The sequence below is a fragment of the Larus michahellis genome, chromosome 5 (assembly GCF_964199755.1).
Source record: "Larus michahellis chromosome 5, bLarMic1.1, whole genome shotgun sequence".
Taxonomy (NCBI): domain Eukaryota; kingdom Metazoa; phylum Chordata; class Aves; order Charadriiformes; family Laridae; genus Larus; species Larus michahellis.
Genome location: NC_133900.1, coordinates 7,046,787 through 7,067,014, shown reverse-complemented (window position 1 = coordinate 7,067,014; position 20,228 = coordinate 7,046,787). Strand labels below are relative to the sequence as shown.

The window sequence follows — 20,228 nt, the reverse complement described above, 5'->3', positions numbered from 1 at the left end:
TACTTCAGCTGACTTAAAAACGTAATTAATATAATTTTGTCTCCTAAGAAGATACGTTTTTTTATTTACTTTGCTGCAACCTGAAGAAAAAACTACATTAAGCCAAAGAATGGTAACAGGAAGAGGGAAACTCAACTTTTATCTCATTTTAAAGATGGGAACACACCCACTTGAGAAGACGGACTAAGTGGTTTTAACCTTACTTTGCTCTCCTGGTTTTTTAGCTGTTTGATTCAGGCTTATAAAATTATCCTGCAGGGACAGAACTGTATTTACAGACTTTCATTTTTAATCTACAAGACTTTCATATCCTCATCTGCCTTCGATGCCAGCAGTAGCCTGCATGATTACCCGCAGTCTAGTTACGACAACATATGTCTCGGCATAAGCTGAAAATCCACCCAAGAAGCAAATTACTGATCTCCATAATCCTGCAGCAAGACTGCTACTGGAACTTGAGTGAGTTTGTTTAAAGTTAGCTGGGCTAGACCTACACTGTACTGCAGTGACTGCGATGTGTTATATCGGAAGCGTTCGCTGGGAGAGAAAATAACTTCGCTCGCTAACAGTAACATGCCTGGTCATGCTTTATACAATAAAAATCAACAGGATATTTTCAAAGGCTGCTGTAAATAGAGTAGCACCCCGATTTGTTGGGAAGAGCTTCCCAGTGACAGGAGATAGGGCAAAGTAAACAAAAAACCAAACAATTGGAGTGAGCATTGCCAGAATAAACCATTTCCCTAGCCAATTAGTAGGAAGTTCAATCTTAGATAGTCAGAGCCTGGGAGATATCAGTTAAGTGAGCTAGAAGTTCCCATATGAGAAAATCCTACAGATTTTAGTAGAAATTAAACTGAAATAGACTTCTATGGCAATCATTTTGCACAGCTGAAAGAATAAAAAATGCAGAAATAACATAAAATTTTGTCATTCCTGTAGATGTTCTGTAGCAGCTGTGATGACTCCGTGCGTCAGAGGCCATCCATTCTACAGCTGTTCCAGAGCAGTTAGGGAGCTGTACTGAGTCTTGCGTCGGTTCTGGGTAACTCCACAAGTTGGTTTCGGCTAAGGACTTCCAGTCCCTATTCAGTTCTGTCCAATTTTGTCAAAATGTCTCTTTATAAATGGCTACAAAACCAGATGCAGAAATTCGAGGTCATAATTATTTGCACCGACTTCTGTAGTCCTTTGTCTGGGTCTCTGAATCCAAGACCAAACAAAATCAGAAGAAAAGTGACGCTGCGTTTACTGACTTTATTACAGGAGCTCCAGAAGGCAAATCAGTACCATTTGAAGCTTCTGAAAAATTACAGATTTAAGGATACATCAGGAATGAAAAGCCACTTTTTGAGATACACAATGCTGAACTCCCACAACGTTAGGTCTTCTGCCAGTAGTGGTAAAACCCTGATTTCTGTATAAGCCCTGCAGCACTGAAACGGTTAGCGTGAATAGCTACAGCTAAGGCCTATGGCCAGCAATACCAGTTTCCTCTTGCAAAAGAAATAACAATGGTAACTCTGTGGTACAAGCTGGCTAATGCTGACTTTTCATCAGTGACTTTTGTACTCCTGAGGATAAAAATTCAGCCTGTTTTGAAGGTTTTGATGTGTTCTCTGATACATGTCGATAATCCAAGTAGCAAGTCTTACATACCGATGTCTAGGTAACTGTATACAGTTAATCTGCTCTTATAGAAGAATCATCAGAAGATAAAATCTTTCAGGATCAAAATGGACTCTCTGCTCTGGCTTCACGTTTACCTCATGACAAATTTAAATACAGGAATAGATGACTAAACAATTTGACTTAGAACCATTTGGGTTTTCTTTTTAAGTAGAATACAGTTCAGGTTACCTGAGGCCTTTCTTCAGTGGTGATAACCAGCACATTTTTCATGGGAAAATGAGAACTCTTCATAAAGCTAGCGCTATAGAAGCCTCTATGACCTGATGACATAATCAGCAGACGTTTCTGCGTCTAAATGCAATGTTTCTGTGGCATTTCTGTCAGCAAGCATAGGTTGAGTAGGAGATTGAGAAAAGTTCTTTTACTATTAAGCGCACGTAATTCCATTCTTCACGAGCGTCTGTGCAGAGGTGAAGTCCTTTTGTTGCACTGCTTTTTTCTCATTGTTACTAGTTCCTGGGTCCTTTTTAGGAGCTCTTCTGTGAATCAAACTGTTTTCTTCTTTTCATCTATGGAATTTCTTACTAGCTGTTATTTTTAAGTGAGGCTTTGGTTTCTCACATGCCTCATGGAAATATAGGCGAATGTGAAAAATATCTACTGGAAAAATCGCCATACTTCAGCTGGCCCAGAGGATTTAATAATCAGCATGAGATTTTCTTCCTCTCAATTACTGACTCTCTTGTTTTAAAAAAATAGTACTAATACTAAACAAACAAACAGAAAATCCCAGTTCCTTCTCTTTCTCAGTGTTTGTTTTTGGATGTCTTCCAGAACTGTCTCTTGACTGTGGTTGCTGACGTCCTGGGCTAAGGCAGCATTCACTAGCCTCAATATTACTAGAGGGGCTTTGGGAATTTTTGTTTTGTTTGGTTTTTAATGGGGAGGAGTCCCTATTCTGGTTTTGTTGTTTGGGGCTTTTTTTTAAACAGAAAAAGCAGCAGAATGCAAATGGCAAATTAAAGACTGATTCACTGACTCCAGTGTCTCTCCAGAAACATCTCTCCAGCCACGTGTTTTGATGAGAGGGAGAAAAACCTTCTGGTAGACACTTTAAAATCAGAAAAAAATGAAAAAGTGCCATCCTTTCCCATAAGAAACCTTACAGTTTGGCCCCTTCAGATTTATTGCATGTGAGTAGAGTATAACACTCTCTTCAAACTTCAGGTTGGCTGAACTCTTCAAAATAAACAAATTCCTGCTTCACTTCCACTTGCTGATGCACTTCAGAGTAGAAAGCTAGCTGAAGATACGGCCAATTGCAGGTTTATTCAGCCTTTAAGTCATGGGCTATTGGACCGACAGACTACAGCTCTTACTCCTTCCCCCACCTACCATCAGGACCCGGTGAGAAGTAAGCACTTCCACCTTCCCTGGCCAGCAAGATTTTGTAATTCATTTCTGATCCCAATGACGTACAGCATAGCGTTTTTTGCATTCAACAAAAAGAAAATGGGATGGCTTGGGCGAAATTGAAGGCCTGACATAGACCACTGGTCCCTGACAGCTCTTCACGCAACATCTGCTTTGCTCATGAGCTGGCCCAGGGCCAGCAGTGGCTGCTGCCGCTTAGAAAGGGAAAGACTTTTAAGTGGGAGTGAGAGTAGGAGAGGATCAAGTGCTGTCCTTGGAAGAACTGAAAAAAATATTTTAAACCAAAATGAGCAGTAGGCGAAGAAAGGAAATCCTGGCTGATCATCTGGGTCAGCTAGAGCAAGATTCACAAACAAGTTAAATCAAGAGTTTAATCAATTTATTTAATGAAAAAAGGGTCAGTGCAGTACGAGTCAAGGTGACACACGCCATAAGAGGAGTAAAAGATCGAAGAGCAAGAAAAAGAAGGTATGATGTCTTCAAACCAATCTTGGCAGTATTTATTTTTGGAGCTTGAGCTTTCTGGAAGCAAACTATAAATACTCTGAAAAATAAAGGAATTACAGGAGAGAACATCTCCGTCTTAAAGCTCTCACACCCTCTATACAGCCTTACACTTTGTGCGTATTCTAAGAACTGATGATACGGCTGAAGGCTACTACATTCAGGATCAAAGAGACCCAAACTTACTTTATTAATCCCTAAGTAAAATAATGGACCTCACTTTTTTCCATTCGTTGGCTTTCGTTGACTTTAATGAATTCACTCTTCAACTACTGAGTGCAAGAAGACATCGTTAGTCCATAATAAGACCTCTCCCTACTGCAATAGCATCAGACAGGGAGAGAGAACTTCTGTGAGAAATAGCATGGTCGGGAAATATGTGCGAGAGTTCAACCAGCAGATTCACATTGTTTTAAATTAGGAGCGATTTAACTTATATGACTTGTGGATGACTTTTCTGAATCACATTGACACCATGTGTTTTTCCAATGCCTGATGTTAAGCACTTAACATATTTCTTCATTTATTATTTATGAGCTGAGTTAACAGAATGTAAAAAACAGCCTTTTAGACAATGATAAAACCCAATTTGTGTCCTCTGGAGAAAATAATGCAGATACAAGTTAAGCTGCAATACAGTAACTCTGTAATCAGCAATCTGAGTGTGCCCTGAGACAGACCAATTGGTGTGCAGAGAACTTTAATGCTGACAGATACTTGGTACAGGAACCAGGAACAGCACTTCTGGAGTTAAATACATATATTCTACTTCTGCATCTGAGATTAAACTCTTCTTGACAATACCTTTTGGCTTGCATTACTGAACTAGATAAGATAAAATTAAAGTCCAAGCAAACGTAAGAAGTCTTTTTTAAAGAGAGATGGTTTTATACTGTAAGATAATGATGGCAAGCTAATAAAAGTTTAAAGCATTAGCGTAGCTGGAAACAGTATTACACGAAATGATCCCAGTACTGCAACTTACCTCTTCCCTGTGATTCTTTATCGGCATACAGAGAATACTCTGAGTCTTATACCCTGTGATCTGGTCAACTTCGGCATTGAACCTTGGATCCTGATACAAGAAAAAAAATACAATTATTTGACTCCTTGCCTAAAGACCGGTTCTTTTTCTTCCCTGGTTTAAAGGTTCAGTACAATATTTGACTTAACTTTTACCCAGGAGAACAAAGGTTCCACTAGCAGCTAATAATTATATAAAGTTGTTACTATCAGTGTGTTAAAATAACAGCAACAAAAAAGCGTTTATGTGGAACATGAGTGCCTGTGGATAAATACAACGTCCAGAAAGGATAAAAAAAACCCAAACCCTAGAAGAAGCCTTTCTTGAGCCTAGGACTTCATTGTAATAAATATATATGTGGATTAGCCATCCCTAGCATAGCTTTTATCTTCAAGAAGAAATTACAGAAATATACTGAAAGACGTATAAGGACGCAGAGGAACAAAGTTTCATGAATGTGGTTAGTGGTTTTGCTTTTACCAGAGATTGCTCGTTTCATTTTTTCAGTTGAATATTGTTATAAAACTCTGTTGTTTTGGTTTTTTTTTTTAAATCTTACTAAAATGAATCAGACTACTTTTAAAGGCTGCTGTTCTTTCTCTAGTAGTTGATTTCAAATGGAGCATGATGGACCCAATTCAAGAACGAACTTTTAAACCATACGGACAGGTGATGCCCCACTGGAAACACGTACTTAGCACGCATTTAGATGCTTCCGGAGGCAGCAAAAAAAGCGTGTTGAAAATGAAACTACTCTTTTTTTTGCTTCCCAAAAAATCGGTTATGTTACCGAATTCTCTAAACTTGCTCAGATTAACTGAGAGACCATCAATCAGAAGCTGTCATTTTCAGCTCTGTATGCCTTTATTGATTAGTTAATTGATCAATTAAGTAATTCAATAAAATTTCCATCATCTCTAAATTCAAAGCATAAAATCAGCGTATCCAAAGAGCCTGGAAGGAAAAGACGGTAAGCTGAGATGTAAGAGATGTCCTCTCCCAGTGCTGGACCCTCTTGATTTTTTCATCTGGCCTTGTGTTAAATAACTCAAACTGCAGAGTATCATTTAATTTGGGAGACCTCTATACAGTTCAAGCCCTCGTCCTGTTCTTGTTCATTCAGCTCTTAGTCTTTGTGCCTCAGGTGGAATAAAATTCTCCAGAATATTTTTAGTCATAGAACTCCAGTTTTGCAGCCTCACAATTTCATTCATTTTGGCGCAGAGGTATCTTAGATCCTTATGCGAGGATGAACCGTAAACGTTTAAGTGTCCAAAGCTAGAAATGCAAATACCGGTGTGCACGTCGCTGGTTAAGATGGGGCTGATATCTGACTGCTAATGTCAAACTTATATAATGTATTTTGATGTTAGCACCCCTCTAGCATTAGTCATAGCCGCATGTTTCTGTATGCGCATATATCTATAATACATCTATTGTAACCAAAATCACGGTGTGAGGTTTGCATCTCGACTGCTTTAAGTCAATATAGCTCCAAATACACATACTGAAATGGCAATATGACAACAGCTGATACTATGGCTTTTTCTTTTGTCAAGAATTGCTCCAGATAAATTTTCTTGGTTTACCTCATACGCGTTCTTGATGTTCAGAGGCTGGCCTATAGCTGCTACGTGACCCACAATGCCCTTGTTCCACTCCAGGCGAATGCAGTTGTTGGAAGCTTCTTCCAGGGTGGAGCCTTCTGCCACGTCGAAGAGCCTGCTTACAAGAAACTTCTCATTAGAGCTATCCTCACAGACCAAGAAGAGGGAATAGCGATCAGCTGCGATAAGCTCGTGGATATGTAGGAAAATCTTATGGCAAAGCGCTGTGACATCTAAGTGACTAGAAATATCTTTCACAAGTTCTAATAGTCTTGAGCACTGATCCCCTGCACTGGTCTCAGTCCTTGGAGATTGCAGAGGCATCTGTTCCTTCTTTTCCGAGCCGAAGAGGAAGCTCACTGCTCCTACTGAGTCCTTGACAAAAATAGGCCTTAAGGGTCTGTCAAATTCAGAAGCAGAGATTTTCCTCGCTGGCGTCCCAGAGTTGGTGGTCTCGGCACAGGCAGGCTGGTGACAAGCACAGGATTCACTCTGGGACTTGGTTCCCTCCTTGCAGACTGGGATGGTGTGAACTCTCTCAGCAAACCATGCATTAACCATTTCTCTGTAAAACAAAAATAAAAATACAGTGAACGATGTAAGTTAAAAATCCTCAGGAAAGAATACGCATTTGAAGAGGGCATTGCAAAGAGGATAACTTGAAACCTTTTCATACAGCGGACGTGGGCGTGCCTTTAGTGCTCCTCTGTATTAATATTCTTCAGTTTTATGCGGCACTTAGCCTGGAGTAAGCAGCGATGTTTTATGCCCCATAAAAGGAAGCTATTTCTGCCTAAAGGAAATACCTGAATAGGGCAGAGGAAGACTCCTTATGCTGTGGCTTTCAGAATATAGAAGATCAGAAGTTTACACCGTAATTTTGTGCTTGAAAAGTTCTGGTCCTTCCCGTTCCTAAGATTTAAATTTCTGTGGTTTTTTGTATATGCGTGTGTGTGTATATATATATGTATGTATGTATATATTCATATGAAGACAAAACTTTCTCTTTTAATTCTGTTTTTCTAGACCATTTCTAATTGCCAAAATATAATTTTGAACTTTAATTCTCTGTCAAATCACCTGCAGTCCCTCCTATTTTTACGTTGCCAATACACTATTTTTAAGTTAACTTCCCCTGCTCCCTGAGTTAATGAAAAATGCTGTTTTGACTCAAAGCACAAAAGTTTTGCTTAAACTGTCAGAAGGAAACATGACTATTTCTAACTCAAAATAATGAAAAGACAGACTGTTTTCATGCATCTCTCTCTTCTCCTTGCAGATGAAACTTTATGCCTAACTCAACCCAAAATACTGAATACCCCTAAAATAATAATTTCGAAGAGTTTACCATTAATTTAAAAATGTCACGCATCTCTAGTATTTACCCGTATTTCTCAAATTAACTTAGGGTTAGAATGCCAACCTTAATAGTATCTTGAATTACCCCTAAGCGCATGTATCATCAATAACATGAGTGCACTTTTACTTACCACTATAATATTTTCTTGTCCAAAATCTGTTAGGGTTTGGGTGTTTTTTTTTAAATACAGGGCTTTTTATTTCATTTACTCAGCATTGAGGATTCCTCACGGCACTTGATCTACTCTCAGAAGAAATGCTTTTTTCTGAATTACATAACGTATAGCCCTATGAACAGCAAAAATCCTATTAAAAACTCTGATCTTTTGGAAACCTTTCATGGTGGTCATGTTTTAAATTTGGGATATTTTTTATTTGCTCAGCAGACCGCAGGAATTTCGAGAGTGAAGCTGAATGAAACCATGGAAATTAGTCAGGTTAGTCAGCCGCTGATCGGTTACATGCACCAGAATATGTTCAATAGGAAAAGCACTGTACATGGCCTTTTTTTCCTGCCAGAGCAGCTTCCGCCTGTGTTGTAGAATGCTATGCTGCAAGTGAAATTAACCATTAATTCAAAGTAAAGTAATTTATTATAATCTAAAGTCCTCCGGTATTACATTTATTATCAAGCAATCCACAACAAGAAACTTACTTGTCTTCTACTAGGAAAGTTTGAAAGAGTTTTTCGGATTTTGCAATGGTATATCATTTGGAGACCTCAACTGTAGGCAAATGTGCTATTAAACACTGAATTGATTTAGGAAATAGTGTGAGTGTAAAGGGAGCACCTGGGCAAAGGAAAGTCATTGTGTTACTGTACCCATTCCACTTCCCAGAACCATAGAATGGTTTGGGTTGGAACGGACCTTAAAGACCATCTAGTTCCAGGCCCCCTGCCCTGGGCAGGGACACCTTCCACTAGACCTTCAGCGCGAGCTACCTGGTAATTTTTTCCCCTCCAAAAAATATATCTGCCTGAGGTAAATATCACTACTCAGAGTAGCCCTGTAAAACCAAATTCTTCTCTTATTCGCACCAGTGCAACTCAAAATAAATGGATGATAGACTATTTTGGCTTCTGTCTGTGTACCGTGGTCCTGATCGTGCAAAACCTACGTACGTGGTTAATATCATTTATAGCCCTGGGGATCTTCCAGCCTGAATGGTCAGTGTGGTCGCGCAGGACAGTCGCGAATCTTATGACAATGAGAGTCCCAAACCACTGACCGAAAAGTTGGACGCAGTTAAGGCGGTGGGATTTTTGCCTCTGAGTTCCACAGAGCTGGGATTTCATTCCGTGTTTTTCTATTTTCCGTGAAGCTGCTGGAACAGTGCTTGCTGTAGCAATAATATGCCTCAATCACCATCTATTACAAATTTCCCAGCAATCGAGAGCTAGTCCAATTACTGGAAACATGGTGCCAGAGAACACAATGAAATTCCATTGTTATTCTGAAAGAGTTTGGGTCCATTGCTTAGCTACTTATTTTTGAAAGAAGTAAGTTCTGCTTTTTAAGTATATTAATAAAAACTACCAATGATCCTTTTTTATTGCAGCAGTAATATGTATTATTTTTTTTTGTGGAGTTACCTCATCCAAATGTTTCTTGTAGAGAAGCAGCACAAAGAACAATTAATATATTATTAGAACTTGGACTTTAAAAAGATTACTTTATAGTACCTAAACAGCATAAATATTACATGTGGGAGCTGTGACCATCAAATGTATAATATAATTTGCATAGGGCAATACCACGTTTGTAAAAGCCGTTTCAATGAGAGTGAAAATAAGAAGCTAGCGTTTGATAACATTTAGAAATTTTATTTATTAAACTGAATGAGAAAACAGATTAAAAATTCGTGATTAAAATGACCAAAAGGATGCTTAAGAAAAATGAAAAGCTTAAAATGCAAAAATTTGTAAGTAAAAACAGTACAACCTCTAAAATAAGCGCTGATAACTCTTGTCATCGTATGTGTTATGTTATACGTGGGAGGTTTTTTTTGTTTTACTCTAATCTCCTTAAGAAAAGAAATTACCTGGAAACGTTAGCTTTTTCTAAAATTTAGCATCTAAATGCTAAAGTTTAGCATCTAGCAGGAAGGCTGCAGAAAAGAACCTGAAAAGGCGAGCTGCGGGCATTTAAAGCCTCAGACACAAGAAGGTAGGTATAGAATAGCGGATAGTTTTAAATGAAGGTAGGTATAGAATAGCGGATAGTTTTAAATGAAGGCTTGTGACTTGACCCAGTTTCATGATTGTGTGCGCCGACTTGATTTTTCAGCATCGAGGACTGGCATTAATGTAAAACAACATTTAAAAGTAACTGTAATAACCTAGTATCAGCTGGAGAGCGTTCTTAAACTAACAAGTGCTGAGGCGTAGGAAGCCGTGTACTTTTCTAGGCGTGTTTGAAACCGCGCCGGCGTGAACCTGTACTATTGCTGGGTGGCGGCTCTTGGTAGAGCAATCCAATTGATTGCTCACTCACACGTGAGAAAAGGAGAATGTGAAACGCTATCGTTTCGGCTAGCTCTGTCTTTCACTGCATTTACATACGTGGAGGTGTTGCTATAAGATACAAGGCAGAGAAAGAATCGGGTGTCCTTTGTGGACAAAGCAAAAACAGAAATTTGGTTGATCAGTTGAAACTTGCCATTTTATGTGTTCTGGAGGGGTTGTGTCGTGATGTCCCCTGGCCTTAATGGTGTAGTAACAGGAATCGGTAGGAACGATGTGTTCTGAATTCTAATACCAGTTCTCAAACTGTGGACATGAGATAATTTAGTTTTTACCTTCTTGCCTTTTTACTATGTAAAATAAGCATTCATTTCTCTATCTTATGGAGGTTTGAGGGACGCGGAACATAACTGTAAAATCTTTCACGTGGCAGTAATTACGTTTCTTTAATGAGAACTGACTACTTGTTAGGTATCTGCACTATTTATGAAGCACTTTGGCATTGAACAGAACTATACGTGGAGCTGCATAACTATGAGTAACACGTTCCTGTTCCCTTTAACGTCTCTTAGATGATGGTCCAATAACTTGCCAACCTAGTGTGCGATTCTCAAAAAGCTCTGTAGGTTAACAACAACGACTCCTTAACTGTACTGTTCAAAGCTTTTTTCAACTTCAGGCCATTTAGGCATTTTTATTTGGGCAACAGGAAAGCCGTTCAAATTCAGCTGGAATAAGAACAGCGTTCACTGACCTTTACTGACTGAATGCCGCTTCTAACAAGGAAACTATTTAGCTCCTTTTACTCACGCAGTTATACACAGGGGCGGGAGAAGTAACATTTCACATTAACCGACGTGTTCTAGCTCTGTTTAAAATCTATCAAAGTCTTGACATGGATTTGCTTGTTGACACTCAATCCTAATTAACGATGCACGACAAGAAGAGTGCTATTACTAACGCAACTGCTTTCTCAGCACAGTATTAGCTCAACAGATATCTGATACCAGACACATTCCGAACCACAAATAAGGTTACTGGAAATTAGGAACAAGTGCTACGTGTGATTAAAATGTCACTTTGAAAGGACTACAGGAAGAAACAAATGCCTGTGACTCTTCATGTGAATAGTAAGCATCGGCATTGTCGAGAGCTGATTGTAAGGACAAGACCCTTAATGTAGAAGTAAGCTTAGAAGTTGCAGGGCTGTATTAAACAGGAGCAGACACTGACCCATAGTGATCTTCGCAGATAGCTAAACCCAATGCAGTGTCTCCATCCCAGCAGAGCAGTCGCTGCATGCTGAGGAGTTACACACGTCAGCATCCCTTCCTCGTGAGCCGCACACATCCTTTACTGCACTATGATCCCTCACCGCGGTACATGAGCCTCCGCTCGAGAAAGCTGTCATTTATCCCAGAGTTCGTAAACAGGAATAGTCGAATGTGAAGTAACCGTTTTTCACTCACTTCTATTAGCCAAATCCAGTCTTTTCTCTATAAAAGACAATTTCAAAGGAGCACGACAATAGCGACTGCTGAATTTGGCTGGTAACCTCATCGGCAGATAACAAAATTGGAGAGGAATTTTGCAGAGACAGGGATGAGAAGGGGATGAAAATACAATGGCAGGTAAAACATTTGAAGAAAAGAAAGAAACGATTGCGTGATCCTCCCCTCTATAATCACTTGTATACAAGTACGCGTTATCTGCATTACACAAGAACTCAGGAACTTCAGAGGAATTGAGACTCTTTGGCCCTGATTTGTTAAACACCGTACAGAACGTAGACCTGTCCCTAAAGCAAGAAGTTTTCAATAGGAATAGGCAACAAAAATAGCAAATCACTGGGTGAGGAAACACAGGCACAAGGAAGCAACGTGGCTTGAGCCAGGTCCTGCGGAAGGGCGCGAGCAGACCTGAAGACAACCTCAGGTCTAAGACCTGAAGAGAAACTTGCTTTATGTCCTGTGCTGTACGTATCAAACCATGCTGACCTAACACTAATTACTATTCTACTCGTACGCTGGGGATAGTAAATAATTTATTGTGCTCAGCTTTGCTTCATTGTGATTACCTTCAAAATACACAGCACACTTCTCAAAAAAACCCCAAACCCGCTGAAGACGTTTAAGGAGTAACAGCCGAACTCTAATTGTCTTGCTCACACATGTAACCATGCGACATATGTAAGATCATACCAATGTGACCATTCAGCAAGTACTTGGTATCTTTGGACAAAATGTGCCAAAACAGAGCACAAAAGTAATACTGAGACGCAACAATGATAGTCTACTGCATCTTAATTATCCTGCACAAACAATGCATAATTATGACTGTACCATAACAGCACTGACTGATGAGTAGCTTCCACTGAAACAACAAATAATTCCCCATTTCCTCTGTTGCTTATAAATCTTTCATATAGACAGTGTGTAATGTTTCAGTAGTTGCGTGGACTGTTCTGCTCATTTTTCATTCAAACCAGCGGTTACTGATAAGACACGTGAGGAGAGGGATTCAATCCAAACGTGCCTATTAGAGAATGCCAGCTTTCAAGTAGCTGAACTCCTGTGGCCTAATCCTGCTACGGTTGAAGTCAACAATATTTCAAGCCAAGCTTTGTAACCGTTTTCTCAATTGCTTTCCTTAAAATAACCACTAGATGTCTTCAAATTTCTCTCACGCATCTTGACATAATTTAGACATAGGAATCATTTAAAGCATGAGCAACAACTCGAAAACTATTCAGTTTTAACAAAGGAGTTTGAAAGTCAAAGTCGCTTGGATATTACACTTGCCTGCCCATTTTCTTTCCCGTACTTCCTGTTTCACAATCACGTTCTAAGTGGTTTTGTCTCCTTTCTGGCCATGGAAAGGTTTAAATAAACTGTATAAGGCCTCATTAGATGGAAACAGTAAACTGGCTGTAAAAGAAATGTTTTCAAAGTAACTAAAAAAAGAGATTGACAAAGACTATAGTTTTTCCTGAAACACTTTCCAATTATAGTTACAACAGCTGCTATTTCGAACAGCGGTAGGCAAACAGTTTTTGAAGACAAAGCATGACTTAAAGTTGGTGCCAGTTTTTTGGCACGACACAGGCAAATATACAAGCATACATTTAACGTTAAACACGTTAAGTGGCCCGACTGACTTCTGTTTGAATATAGATCTAAATTAAGAACTCTAATTCTTAATTCAAACCATGCTCATGAAAGAGTGAAGTAACAACTTTTCAGAACTATGAAATAATTTAAATCTTGTCTAATTATTTTTTGTCGCATTATTTTTTAAAATGGGAGGCAGAGGTTGCTTCATTATTTGAAGCAAAAGTGTCCCTGCCCAGGGCAGGGGGGTTGGGACTAGATGATCTTTAAGGTCCCTTCCAGCCCAAACCGTTCTATGATTCTACTCAAAACAGCGGGCTAACACTACCAGGCTAGTCTTGGCTATTTCTTTAGCAACCAAACTGCAAGCTTAATTTTTCACGAGAAAGCTTTCCTCCCTAGAAGGCACTTTCTATTCACAGTATGAAGACAGACAGAATAAATCCTCAAGGACTGAAGGTCAAATTCTAAACCATGACCTTTATTTCTCCTCTAAACGTTCACTTCTTATTCCAAGATGAAAAAGATTAAAAATAATCGTGTACCTCATGATTTTGTTGTGGAAAGAAATAGGACGATGACAGTGACTTTAGTGAAAGATGGATTAAAAGTTAAGTTCGCACCTGCCTGGAGACCTCACATAAGTCATAGGTAGCACTTCAGTTCCACTTGAATTCCTAAAATAGCGATTAAGTAGGACTTGAGTGTTGCAGAGGCTTTGGGATGGCTCTCTGTGCTGGGCTGAGTTCACCATAATGCACAAATAAATGGGAAAAATATATATCTTTTACTAAGCAAATATATTTTGTGGCTGTATTTTCAGTGCCAGACCTAATGTGAAATCACAACCATTGAGTTATTCACAAGGGCCATTTGAGTAGGGCATCTCTTCTGGCACTTTGTAAATAGTTCCTTTTGTATTTGATGCCTTTTTTTTAATTTTCTTCAAGTAAATCATATAAATGAGAAAGCACACCATGTAAATTTATGTATGTTTCTTTGCCAGTAGCGAAGAGAGAGACTTGTATTCTGTCATTGTATTAATTACATTTATTCATGAAAAAAGCAAAATGCTTCCTCTTCAATGATGAAAATTAAAACAGGTGGTAGCGTTAGTTCAGGTCAAGAATGTTTTGGCTACAATTCCACTGGTTGTAACTCTTCGTCTGGGTCGTATATTCCCACGCAACTCACCTTTAACCTACCATTCAACTAAGCATGAACATAGGCTATGATGTACGTTCTTTGATCTAAAGACTCGGGAGGTGACGTGTCATGAGTTTTATCCTTGTGCAGAGAGCTAGCGCAATGTCTGCACGCTATGGAAGTCTCACGTCAGCTTCAAAATCAGACTGACCGGTATATTTATTTTAGATGCGTAGTCTTTCTCCTAATCTGGTAGGAAGACATGAATTTCTGCCTCATTTGATGATTCTTCCACAGATGCCCAACACAAAACTTGCACAAACTTCTACAGTTTAGAACTGAAAGGTGTCTAACTTCCTTGTCTCCCACAGAGGCAACGGATGCCTCAGCTCCGCTTTTCTTCCCAGTTGCCAGAAATTGGACCCTCTTCTCTAAAGTCTTCCAAGTAAGAGCAAAAAAAAATGGAAATGAGATTTCAAATGCCTATTGGCGTTATCAGAAGTACTGTAATATGGTAATAAAGTTACCCTGAAACAAAAGAAGGCAAAAATAGATGTTGACTGTTAAAGTACTTCACCCCATCTTATTTTCTCCCTGTCCGCTTAGGTTTACCAGTTGTATTTTAATTAATGTATTACGCCTGCCCGTTTGTTTCTTTGTGACCGAGGGCAAATGGTACGTGGTGAAGGCACATTCTCCTTGTAGCTGCTCAGTGCTATCTGCTGACTAGTTTATCTTCCCACCAACGATCCTGCGTAGGACTTCAGGTTATAGCTTTTTGGCAATTAAAGCTGTAAATTTCTAGTAAGTGATTTCTTATCGTTTCTCAAATGACAGTTTCTTCAGTCTACAGTCATTGCTGGTTTAGATATTGTTTCCAAAATACTCTGGCACACACCTAGCTTTATTTCCAAGAATAAATGCCAGAAATACTTAATCACATTTACAACTTCAGGAGCGTGGGTGACATTCCTTACCTTCCTGAGTGCTTCTCAAATTGGGAGCTTAAAATATTTCGGGATGGTCTTAATACTTTGCAGTTATCAAAAAAGGCATAAGGATATGGATACGTTATTTATAAGTGGGACAACTACAGAAACCGTTAGACCAACAACAAAACTTTCCAAGATTTCATAGAAATCCATTTTTTTTTGCTGTACTTCATTTTCAGAAAAGCTCTGTAAACACCTAATAAAACCAAGTAAGTGGGAGAAAATATTCTGATCCTTGTCTTAACACCACTACTTCCTGTGGTTTTCCAGCCATAGTCCGAAGAATCGGTGGGGCTGCAGTCCTCTTGTAAATGCTTCGTACTGGGGAACCCCGAACAGCCAGTCCCCTGGCGGCATAATCGAACAACTTGCCTGGGATGCCCTGCCTCCGCTGGAAAACTCTTGGGGTCCTTCAATCGCAGAAGTTTAAAACCCACTGCCTACTTTGCGAGGTCGTGTTAGGGATGAGTATGGCTCATAACCTGTATATTTTTAGGATTATTGTTTTCCTGTATGTCAGTAATATCTTTTAAAGAAAAAAACCACAGGCCAAAGCACGTTTCAGTGCAGAGAATCTTCACTAGCTCTGTCTTTGAAAATCTGAATTTTCATACGCTTGTTCCAAAAATTAATTTCCTTTCAATTGGAAAAACTTAAGCACACGTGTATTACCAAACAAAACGATGACATAATGCATATGACGTATAATATTTATGAGATTAAACGCCAAATAGCCGGCTCAAAATGAAAGACATTTTTAAAAGCCCTCTAGACACAGAGGAGAAGGCAAATGTCCTAAGTAATTTAGTAGTGCAGGCAGCACATTACGAACCGATTGTCCACCAGCCATCAAGGAGAAAAAAAACCCAAACAACTGGACTTGAGGTTTTTCAAAGCAATAAATGTAATCGATATACTCAAGTTGTGCAATCTCCGAATTCCAGCAAAGTACAGTTTCCCAGTAAGTGCCACTTCTGGAATCCTCAGTGAAGCGCTATGAAGTACCACGCTGTTAAGTTCATTTATTTTTCCAAATACAACCCCACCTTAATTCATTTGTAAATATTTCCCAACCCTGCTAATAAGCCAAGATGTATTTATAACAAAATAATCTTATTCCCAGCGAAAGGCATACAAGACTTGGGCTAGTAATTTGCATTTATTATGCCATACATTTAGGAAAGCGGATAAAAACTGCCTGGAACAATGCAGTTGCCTCTGACTGAGAGGAGAATTTTTACGTTGGCTCTTTTGGCAGTCTCTTGTTGCTGATCGCAGAGAGCACTGAGAGAGAATCACTCCCGTATTTTTAAGAGCAGGGACAAACAGGAAGTTTGAAATACATCAGTATTCCGTAGGGGGTTAAAATAAGTATGATGTTTGAACATGACGATGCATGGATTTATTTTTATTTTTTTTTTAAAGGAACATAAAAAGATAAAACTTCAGGAAGACAAAAAGGGCAACGAATTCAGCCGTAAACACGGTACAGTTTTTTGACAAAAAAGGCTGCGTATTATGCCCTTGTAACATCTGGTGACAACAATTGTCTTTGTAGCAGCAGCTACAAAGAGCCTTTAACACCGCTGTGGGTAAACATAAGACACAATCTAAAAGAAGAATAATTTTACTTCAAAACCTTTCTGCGTTCTGGGAAGCCAGAACATGATAGGCAGCTCGAAAACTTTGAAAAGGGAAAAATAACAAGAAGAGCTGAAAAAAAAAAGGAATAAAATAAATAGCTTAAATTTAGTAGGAGCTAGGCATTTAGAAACTCTTGGACCCGTAAGTGTGCAGTAACAAACTCTCCAGCCAGAAGGTTCGACAGCCGTCACGCCGCATCACTAAGTGAACCAAATTGTCGTCACCGGGCGTGCTGGTGACACACTTCCCCTTTGCTGTTCTGCACTTTGATCGTACTGCAACAACGCTTGGTGGGTAATAGCTACTCATATTACCTCTGCATACCGCTTTTCTCCCTGGTACAAAATAAGGTAAAAAATAACTGGTTCTGTAGCTTCCTCCTCCGGGGATCACAGTTTATTCACATACTCGAAGGAGAGAGCAATTTATAGCCAGTCACCTGCATTACGTGCTGGTAGGATTGCGACCTTGCGCTGCACAGGTGGAAGTCGACAGACCTCGCTTTATCGCAGAGTGCCAGTCTGGCGAGCCATCAAAGACTTGAGGAAGGCAGTAATGCGGCCTGCCTGGAAACGCTATCAGCCTCGAGGCATTGCAGGATCAAAATACAAGGTGTAAGCCGTTTGTATACGCGTTTTCGGGGAGAGGAGGAAAGCAGGTGCAAATTTGTTAAGGCAGACGACCCACGGCCCTTCTCCCCCAGAATCCAGAATATGGACTGGGGAGCTTAGCGACTCTTAACAGTTATCTCGTTATGAACAGTAGTTAATACAAACTAATTGTGGATAAAAAGACATTTTCTTTTAAAGTGCCACCTTGCCAGAAAATATAATTTTTATTTAAACCGTGAGAGCAGATAGTAGTATCAAACTGATCTACGCAAAATGGAACAAGAGGCAACTATTCGTCATCTCTCTAAAGGAGATGATGCGACTCACAAAATGTAAAAAACACAACAAAACAAATCTGCAGGCATAAGACCACACAAAGCATCTGTAAGTATTATTTAGACAGCTAATTAAAACATTTCTTGTGGGAATTACCAGATGAACTACTGTATAAAACACTAGGGGAATTAATTAATTGCAGAGAAAAAAAAACATAAATTATTTACTACCTATCATAAAACTGCTAAATTAGGTTCTGGTTCAAAGCTCATTATTATCAATGGAGAGGGCTTGTATTACTCCGTAATAACTGGTTGAGCTGGTGATATTTTCCTGTTCCTGTGTATAAATATTTGAGAAACAGATACAGAAACTATCCATTAGGAATTGTGCCTCGCCACGTGAAGCAGAATATGCCTCTCTGCTCCGCAAGATACCACATTAACGAACTTCTTGGTCTATCGCTTTTAGGACCTGTGAGTACTTCGGCATATTATGAAGCAACACAAGAAACAAGAAGCAGTAAATTAAGATTAGAACATAGTTGAAACTAGTTCAAGGAACACTGCTTTACTTGACAGAGTAAATATAATGCTCAGTAACAAAACATTAACAGCATAGTCTTTGTTCAATGTATTGCTGTCAGACAAAGACTCAACTAAAAGGAGCACGGCATTAAATTTTAGGGGTTTTCTCTTTTCAAGCTGTCAATAGCACTACAACGTAGAACATTCAACCTTTTTACAAAGTACATCAGTTCTTTTAAACTGCTCAGCTTTACCGCGACGACAGGATATCACTTTAGTGAAAAAAAAATTTGAACCGACAGACAGTCAAATAACTCATCATTTGTCCTTTCAAGTGCAAACTTACATATAAGAGCGGTATTCCTTATTATATCATTATAGTTTTGTCCGTACACAGCAAGGACAAAAACCCCATTCTATGCAAGACAGGGGAGAAGAGAGTTTTGAGACAAACACAATGTTTCCATCACTTCAAAAACATCACAGGATTGTTGCCAAGCAAGAGCTCGAAGTCAACAGTTTTTCCGCAAAACCCTCTCTGAAGGCAGAGGCATTGCTGTCACGGAGACGCGACTGAATTGTATTATGTGAACTGCTGCCTCTGTCAGACCCACACAAACACAAAACTGTGTCTCAGCATTAAAAAAAAAAAAAAAAAAAAAAAAAAAAAAAAAAAAAAGACTAACCAAACCTCTCCATGGGGAAAACAAATCTGACACAGCGGTTACTATTTAATTAACATTCCTATTTGTTCAATACGACTTCCAGCTTCCAAAGGAAGTGTGACAGGCTGAACTAATAAAATGCTACTTCTCAAAGCTGCTAAAACCCTATTTCCTGGGCAAACAAGCTACCCTTCAGTTCCAGACCATGCACTAGCGTTCCGGAGAATATCAAGGTTAACTACTTCCATCTCTGCGTCCTACACCTATGCACAGCCTTTAAAAAAAATAAAAATCAACATTTAAGACTTTAAAAAAGGCATTTTATTATTTTTCCGTTCAATGACCCTAAGGAAGAAGCAGCAGAAGAAAGAGGACCGCACGACAGATGGTCACAAGCAAGCAGGTGACCCCTGAAGCTTTCTAGCTTGCAGCGAATCAATTATTAATGGGGATTTCTCTTCTTACCGCCCCATCCCATGCAGAGAGGAGCAGCAGCAAAGCCCGGGTCAGAAGGCATCCATCCCTGCCCGGGGACTCGGCACAGAGGAGCGCGGCGGCAGCGGGGAGCAGATGGTGCCGAGCAGCAGCGTCCGAGGACCAAGAGCGCGGGAGTCGCTACCCCGAGCGCTCTCTCCACCAAGATATACCGTGGGAGTCGCAGATCGGCTGCGCTCTGCATCCCCGCCGCTTTGTTTATCGGAAAATATTCAACATGGAAACCTGACTCCGCTGCTAAAAATAGCCGTATTTCCTCGGTTTCAACTTGGAAGTCCCGCTCCTGAAGTGTGACAACGGTGAGCAAATACCTCGTCTTGTCTCCAAAAGGCAGCATGTCCAGCCGGGGAGGGCAGCGAAGCCCGGAGGAGCTCTTCAGGTCTTCGCATGAGGTGCCTCGCAAGAGCCCGCTCCCCGCGGGGCCGAGCCGAGCGCCGCCGGGCCGGGGAGGCTGCCCCCTGCCGGGGGGGCGGCCCCGCTCCCCGCGGACCCCCCCTTCCCCCCCGCTGCCGCCGGGGCACCCCGAGGCGCTCGTCCCGCCGGCCGGAGCCCCGCGGCCCCTCCTCGGGCGGAGCTCTGGCCTCACACCCGCCACCGGCGGCTTCAGCTCCCCTTAACCCCGCCGGTGGCCGCCGGCACGTCGGAAAGCGACAAGCCCACGGGGCGACTAAGCCCTTCAAGAGCGGCGCTTTGTTGTGAGATTATCCTAAGTAACGACGGGACCCGCCCCCCCGGAGA

General features: G+C 40.3%; 1 protein-coding gene and 1 long non-coding RNA gene across 13 annotated transcripts in view; one reads left to right on the top strand and one right to left on the bottom strand.

The window, feature by feature from the left end:
- The window catches only part of PDE5A (phosphodiesterase 5A), a 148,192-nt gene that overhangs the window by 40,422 nt on the left and 87,542 nt on the right, over nt 1–20,228 (bottom strand). For 6 of the 9 annotated variants that reach the window (XR_012587161.1, XM_074588470.1, XM_074588468.1 and 3 more), the window contains 2 exons: nt 6,184–6,766; nt 4,556–4,645 (listed from right to left, as the gene is read on the bottom strand). Coding sequence is in view for 7 of the 9 variants with exons in the window: in XM_074588470.1 (XP_074444571.1) it covers nt 4,556–4,645; nt 6,184–6,766 (673 nt within the window). In the remaining 2 variants the exon portion in view is untranslated. Of the gene's footprint in view, nt 1–4,555; nt 4,646–6,183; nt 6,767–19,460; nt 19,666–19,801; nt 19,909–20,228 lie in introns of those variants that run through there. The other 3 variants (XR_012587162.1, XM_074588472.1, XM_074588471.1) reach the window with 2 other exon arrangements.
- The window catches only part of LOC141743688 (uncharacterized), a 104,555-nt gene that overhangs the window by 53,146 nt on the left and 31,181 nt on the right, over nt 1–20,228 (top strand). For 2 of the 4 annotated variants that reach the window (XR_012587166.1, XR_012587165.1), the window contains exon 5: nt 7,944–7,997. This is a non-coding gene — a long non-coding RNA (uncharacterized LOC141743688). Of the gene's footprint in view, nt 1–6,258; nt 8,160–20,228 lie in introns of those variants that run through there. The other 2 variants (XR_012587163.1, XR_012587164.1) reach the window with 2 other exon arrangements.